Below are 7,003 nucleotides of genomic sequence, written 5' to 3'. Positions count from 1 at the left end.
CTGGCACCAATGGGGCCTCGCGTGGCACAGAGATCAGGGCTGGCACCAATGGGGCCTCGCGTGGCACAGAGATCAGGGCTGGCACCAGTGGGGCCTCGCGTGGCACAGGGATACAGGGATTCAGGGCTGGCACCAATGGGGCCTCGCGTGGCACAGGGATACAGGGATTCAGGGCTGGCACCAATGGGGCCTTGCACAGCACAGGGATTCAGCAGACAGCAGTGGATCCTTGCATGGCACAGGGATTCAGGGTTGGCAGCAATGAAGCCAAGCTCTTGGGATGAGGCACTCGGTGCAGCAGGAGGGGTTTGAGCCCCTCCGCTCCCTGCCTGGCCCAGTCCTGACTGCTGCAAGCTTTTAAGTCTGAGAAAATCTCTCTGACTGCAGTCAGGGGGAGAAGGGGGGGGGTCCTTAATCGCAGGGCCCAGCTGAGGCCTCAGACAGGCACGCTGAGTGCCACGTGCGCGCCTGGCTGCGGATCACGCCGGCTTTGCTCCTCGCTGTCGCTTCTCGTTTCCCGAAGCCCAGCTGATGTGCCAGCTCCTGGTGAGGGACGGGGACGGGGCAGGGCTGTGGGGACCGGGATGCTCCAGGTCAGGCAGCACATCCTCTGCTTTCCCTGGCCGTGTGGCAGCGGGGCTGGCTCCTGCCTTGCTCCCCGTTCCGTTGCTGCAGGAGGTGCGGGGGCACCGTGTCCTGTTCCTTTCCATCCTTCCCCAAAGTCAGGAGTTGTTTAGATTGCAGCCACCCTCCTTTAAGGGAAGTTGGCTGCATCCTGACCGAGCATCGCTTCCTCTCACATGCTCGGGGTTTCCTGCTGCTCTCCCACCCTCCTCGGGTTTAAACCCTCTCCTGAACAGGGTGTTAGCAGCCACCAAACTAGCACTGGACCAGCAAAGGCCTTTTTTTTTTTCTTTTTGTTTCTGAGGTGATGTTCTCACCCTGGTTTTATCCTTTGAAACTTTTTTTGGGGTGAAGGAATGCAGTTGCAATGGACTTTAAATGAGAAGAGGTCGTTTTCCGTTGCATTTCAGCACTGCAGGTTTTAGGAAGGAGGGATTTCCTTTATGTTTTGTGAACGGAGATGGGTGGGACAGCTGGCCATGATGCCTGCGAGGAGAAACACCGCAGCATGGGCACAGCCCCTTATTAGACACCAGAGAGTCTCCCCAGCACAGCTCCTGTTGCACGCATCTGTAGGAAACACGGCTTCATTGCTTCCATGGCTCATGGAACAATGTTTTCCACTTTGCCTCTGAAAGAGAAAGAGAGAGGGGGAGGAAAATCTCTTTTTTAAGCAAGGAGGGAGACTCAACTTTCCAGCTGCCTCGGTGAAACAAAAGATTTGGGGAAAGAATTTTGCAAAAATACAGTTTCCAAAAAAGGCAAAGGCCGTCCCTTCCCCACTGCAAGAGCATGGCACATTTTTTTTGCGTGTGTCGTACGAAATACAAACAAGGGCATGCACAGAAATAGCAAAATAACTGGGAAGAATCCTCAGGAGCCTTCAAAGAGTGGCCTTGAGAACCTCCCTTTGGCTCAGCCCTCGAGTTGAGCCCCAGCTCAACTGGTGTCTGGGCAGCAGGGATTGCATGTGCTGCCAGCCGTGCCAACAGAGTGCGTTCTGCTGGAGCTGCCCCTCCTGTGCAAAGGGGAAACGAATGGCACTAATGAGCAGGATTTGGGGCTGTGGCAGCACCAAGTGGGGCTTCGCACCCCCCCGTGCTCTGCTGCTGCGTGTAAAGGCATCACTGGGGGTGCAATCCAGAAGGAGCGTAAAGCTTGTGGACGTGAGGCGTGCGTTCTGACAGCATTTCTTTTGGAGAGGTGGTGTCAGAATCTGCTGGTTTTCCTCGCTGCTGCTGCTGCTGCTGCTGAATTTACCATGTGAGCACGATGGCTGGCAAAACGGCGTTGGTTTCTGCAAGCCTGAATGACGTAGAAAGAGGCTCACGTTGAAGCACGGGGTGAAAATACTGAGGGGTTTCAGCTGGAGGGAGGGGAGCTGCAGTGGGAGGAAAACAGCTCCTGGAGGATTTACACTGCCCGTGTGGCTCCAGGTAGAGCAGAACGGCTCCAGGATGTTTTGGCCTTGAAGCAGAGATGTTTATAGCTGTTTAGGAAGGGAAGAGGAGAATTGTCAAGGCCTTTATTTTTCCCCCTTCTGAATTTGGCATGAAAAGGGATCAAGAATTCCAGGAAATTCTGTAGCTTTGACTTAAAAAAAAAATAAAAATAAAAATTGGCAAGTGATGGTTCCATAATAACGCCTAATTGCTTTTGGTATTTTGAAAATAAAATGATTAAATGTGCACGCGTAACGCAATCTGCAGATTGGCTACTGCATGTGAAAAGAGGGACTTTTTGCTCAAACCCTGCTTGGGTTTTTGCTGAGTGCCCATCCTGCCGAGCTCCTGCATAAGGGAGCACGGATGACCAGGACCTGTGTCTGCTTTTTGGCTCTGTTTCCTATGTGCAATAACATCTTATCTATTATTTCTAGCAGGAGGGTGCATCCCATCCTTGAGGTTCGTTTCCCCTCCTTGTCGTTGTGCTGACTGGAGGTGACAAAACCCTCATCTGAGCTCGTGTGGCTCCGAATTCAGCACCACCATACGCTGATCTTTTGAGATCTAGGGAGTTTTTCCCTCCATCCGTCCGTCTGTCCATCCATCCCTATCATTTAATGCCACCTTTTGTGCACAGGTGTGCTGCAGGGGCATTCCAGGAGAACCCCACCAGTCCCGGGTCTCAAACTGTCCCGATTGTGTTTTCAGACATTAAGAAAGAAAGGTTTTAATGGCTGTGACAGCCCGGAGCCCGACGGAGATGACTCGATAGACCAGAGCCCCTTGATGGAGGATAAATACCGTAAAGGCAGCGAGGATCTGGATATCCTGTTCAAGCGATACGGTGTAAGTAGCTGCTGTATGGCCAGGAAGCCTTCATTATTCTGTTTTTCTTCTGTTCGATTTCCCCCCAACCTCGTCCCCACTCCTTCCCCAACACCCCTGCTGCCCCCCTTCCCCCCCTTCCCCCCAACGTCACACAGGCGCTGAACAAGAAGCACAGGGAATGCGAAAGCCCGGAAGGGGATGAAGTGTTTGCACTGACCCCGCAGACGGAGGAGAAATATAAAAAAGATTGATGAGGAGTTTGATAAAATGATGCAGAGTTACCGGCTCGCAGTGAGTAGCTGGTGGCCTGCAGCCTCTCCCACCCCGGCTGCCTCTGGGTGACGGGGGTCTTGCATGGCTTTGCTTTGGAGCCGTGCTGTGCCGTGGGAACCAGGGCCCTGAATGCACCCAGAGGGGCAGGAAGCTGGGGGAAAAAAGGGGGGAAAGTGGCACCAGGGGCTGTTGGGGACCCTCTGGTCTCCCTCCTGGAGAAGTGGGAGCAGCCCCTGGGCGACTCAGCCAGCTCCAGCATCCCTGGGCTCTGGGTCAGAGCTGCCTCTGCCCCTTGGCCATGAGCAGTGGCTTTGAGTCTCCCTGGCCACCTTTTGCCCCCATAAAGGGTTTTCCCTGGGTTAAGAGCCCCAGGCCCCCGTGAGCTAGCGGGGAGGAGCACTGGGTCAGCCCACTTTGGGCCGTTTTGCCTTAATTCCACCCAAATCCATCAAACCCTCAGGGCAGCTGGTGGCCGTGGCAGAAATCCAGTGAGGTTTTAGCCCGTGATCCCGGGCCCGTCAGCGGGGTGGCATCAGGACAACGCTGGAAGGGATTTGTGTCAGAAGACGGGAGGGGGAACGCGTGTCAAATTAGTTGTTAGCAGTGGGAGCGAGGGCTGTTGGTGCAGGCAAACCTCCTTCAGTGGGATTAGCCCTGTGTCACTGCAGCCATCCTTAACGCTGCTGGGAGCAGGGAGGCTAATATTCAAGGGCTGGATGCAGCGATAGGAAATTACACAGCCCCCTCCCCCCCTTAAAAAAAAAATAATAAAAAAAATATATATATATCAATATATCAGCCCTTCCACCCTTTGCGAGCCCACACAGGTTAAAAATTCTGGCTTTTCAAGAAAATTGGGTCTTGAAATCCATCCCCCTTGGTTTTGCTGACTCAGCTTGCAGGGCACGGTGTGCACGAGGCGTTTTGCCTCGGTGGCAACTTGCTCGTTAGGGAAGATATTTTGACCCCATCAGGGCTTGCTTGGGGTGGAGGCACAGCTGTGTCCACTTGCAGCCCCTGCACGGCCCTGGCCTGCCTGTGGTTTTGGGCAGGGGGCATTCGGGTGCTGGGGGTTCAAGGCAGAGCATCCAGCTCCCTGACAAAACCCCTTGTGCAGTGGGGATGGAGAGCAGTTCCAGCAGAGCGCGTGCTGCTGAAGGTGATGCTTTTCCTTTTTAACCAGCTGGAGTGTTTTCGTGTGTGATGAGAACTAACTGGGCTCGTTAGCTAACAGCAGCCGTGTTCGCTACGGAGAGTCCTGTGCGCTCGGAGCGTGTTTGCAATGGCTTTTGACAAAATCAGACATCATTAGGGCTTGGCTGATGTGTGCATCTTCTCCCCAGATTTTGGACTGAAGTGTGAGCGTGTCCAGGCAGCCCCTGCGCCCCAGCTACCCCCAGCCACTGGTGCTGGGTCCCAGTCGCACGCTGGCCTGGCAGCAGCATGGAGATGCAGGGGCTGGATGCTGCTCTCTGATCGTCCTCGCTGAGGATGTGAGGCACCGGGTTTGCTCTTCATTCCCTCTTCTGGGAACGCACGCACACGTGCTTACAGTGATTCATTGCACAATGCTGCCGCACTGTTCACACACCTGACAAAACCTGCCAGGCTCCCCGTGGCCCCCCACCTTTTTTTTTTGTTGTTGTTGTTTGCAGCTAAGCAGGGCCAGGGCTGTGTTAAGGCTTGTAGAGCCCTGGGAGGGGACATGTCAGTCCCCAGAGCCCTTGGAGCCGTGCTGCAGCACCAGCTTGGGGCCACAGGATCTCTGAAGGACAGGATGCCCTTGAGCGGGTGGGAGGGTTTCCAGCAGTGAGCTCGGTGAGCACCGTCCCTTCTTCCCTCCTCTCCTCTCCTCTCCCCTTAAAGGAATTCAGCCACCAGGAACAGCACCCCATAACACCGTGGTGCCGGGTACTTGGCTCCCTCCACGCCTGCTGGTGTGTTTGATGGGGACGCTGGGTGTTGCCTGGTGGCACTGAGTGCTCTGCTTTCCCAGCCCTCGGCAAATTAAAGTGGGATTTTAACAAAGCCCCTGCTAAAGCCTCTAAGCAGGTGCCTGTTCCTGTTAATGAAGAGCAAATCAGTGACATAAGAAAGGCTGATGGGATAATCACGGTGAGTCTGGTTCCTGTGGGGACGCTGGTAGGTGAAGCTGGTCCTCGACCTGCAGACAAGGATAGGGCTTGAGCCGTCCTCCTGCTCCCACCGGGTCACCTCCTCCTCCTGCCCCACAGCTCCTGGTGGTGGAAGGACAGACCTCAGTGTCACCTGGAGGGCACGAGGCGGTGCGAACCTGTCCCTGGCACTCAGTGCCACTCTGCAGAGGGGCTTCGAGGGGCAGCCCACAGCACTTCTCCCCTCTTTGATGCTTTAAGCTCTGAAAACATGACGGGTAAATAAATATGGCCTAAAAGAAAGAGGTGGCAAATCTGTGATGTGTCTAAGCAGACCCTGTGCTGTTCCACAGGAGTCTGTCTGGGCTCCTGTGCCAGTGCTGCCCCAAGATGCTCAGATGGATGGGTACAGATGGGAGCGCAGCAGTGCGGAGGCTTGGGGTGGCCACACTGACTCCACTGCAGCCGTGGGACGGTGCTGCCCATCCCAGGCAGGATCTGCCCCCCCTTGCTGGGATCCCGCAAAGTGAGCACCTCCTTCTGCCTGCTCCCCTTCACCTCCTGCTCTCTCTCTTCAGTCTGCAGTGCCCACGCCAAACTTTGCCATGCCAGTGACGGTTCCTGTGACCAACCAGAACACGCTGCAGTTCAGCAGCCCAGGCAGCTCGTTGGTGACCCAATCCCTGGTGACCTCGTCGCTGACTGACCCCCGGCTCCTCTCACCACAACAGCCAGCACTGCAGAGGAACACCGTGTCCCCAGGGTTGCCGCAGCGGCCAGCCAGCGCAGGTGAGTGGTCCTACATCCCCTCTGCAATAAGTCCAAAGCTCCAAGTGACCGCTCCTTGCCCAGGGAGCACCCTTGCTTTTCCAGATCAGGATATTTCACATCAGGCAGTGCGAGGGGGCTGAGTCACCCGGTGTCGTTTCCAGCCCAGGTTTGGCTGCTTGTGTCCCAGCGCCGCCAAGGACGTGGGACCGCTGCCTGAAAAGGGCTATTTATTTTTTATTTTATTTTATTTTTTGCCTCAGCCTGCGGTGGCTGCAGTTGGTCGCTGAGTGATTACTCACACAGACCTGCTGACAGATCCGAGGAGTGGTCCTTTCCAGCAGGGACTGGCGTGGGGTGGTGAGAGCAGGTTGGGGAAAGGCTCTCGTCACCCGCGCTCCCTGCAGCGAGGGGGACATGTGACCGCAGCCCGACGCTCCTGCGGTGCCATCATAAATAATAATAGCACGCAGAAAGCCCCTGCCTGCTATTTTGATCCTTGCAGATGGTCTGTAAAAATCGTTTGGGCTGCAAATGGCAGAGGCAGTGTTGGTTTGGCTGCCCAGGCTCTCTGAAAGCCTGGAGGAGCTGGGACTGAGGAGCAGGGCCCCAGGTTTCAGAGGAAAAGGGATCTTTTTGCTGGTCTCAAAGAGCAGCATCTCCCTCCTGCACTGCGGCTCTGTCTGTAGGCATCACCCCTGCCCTCTTGCTGGCCTCTGCAGAAAAAAAGAGGCTTTGCTGTCAAGCAGAGCCTGCTCGGCGCTTGCAGTTTCCATCCAGCTCACGAAACATTTGTTTCAAGGGGGAATAATTTTGTGGTTGCGAGCACTGAGGTGTTCCAAGTCCAACCATCTGCATTTCATTCACTCACTGCCTGGGATACGGAAGAAATCCTGTTTATAGGAGCCAAACCCTTGCATGTGAGACAAGCTATTTCTTTTATATATATAT

The 7,003-nt window shown here is 55.1% G+C and overlaps 1 protein-coding gene across 4 annotated transcripts in view; it reads left to right on the top strand.

Moving 5' to 3' along the window:
* Positions 1 to 7,003, top strand: part of MEF2D (myocyte enhancer factor 2D) — a 32,105-nt gene that overhangs the window by 13,267 nt on the left and 11,835 nt on the right. For all 4 annotated transcript variants that reach the window (XM_010723864.3, XM_010723862.3, XM_010723861.3 and 1 more), the window contains exons 3-4: positions 2,778 to 2,915; positions 5,863 to 6,073. In XM_010723864.3, the coding sequence (XP_010722166.1) occupies positions 2,778 to 2,915; positions 5,863 to 6,073 (349 nt within the window). The remainder of the gene's footprint in view (positions 1 to 2,777; positions 2,916 to 5,862; positions 6,074 to 7,003) is intronic.

This window comes from Meleagris gallopavo, chromosome 27 (genome assembly GCF_000146605.3).
Source record: "Meleagris gallopavo isolate NT-WF06-2002-E0010 breed Aviagen turkey brand Nicholas breeding stock chromosome 27, Turkey_5.1, whole genome shotgun sequence".
Taxonomy (NCBI): Eukaryota; Metazoa; Chordata; class Aves; order Galliformes; family Phasianidae; genus Meleagris; species Meleagris gallopavo.
The sequence above is the reverse complement of the archived record's forward strand: the minus strand, read 5'-3'. Positions and strand labels throughout refer to the sequence as shown.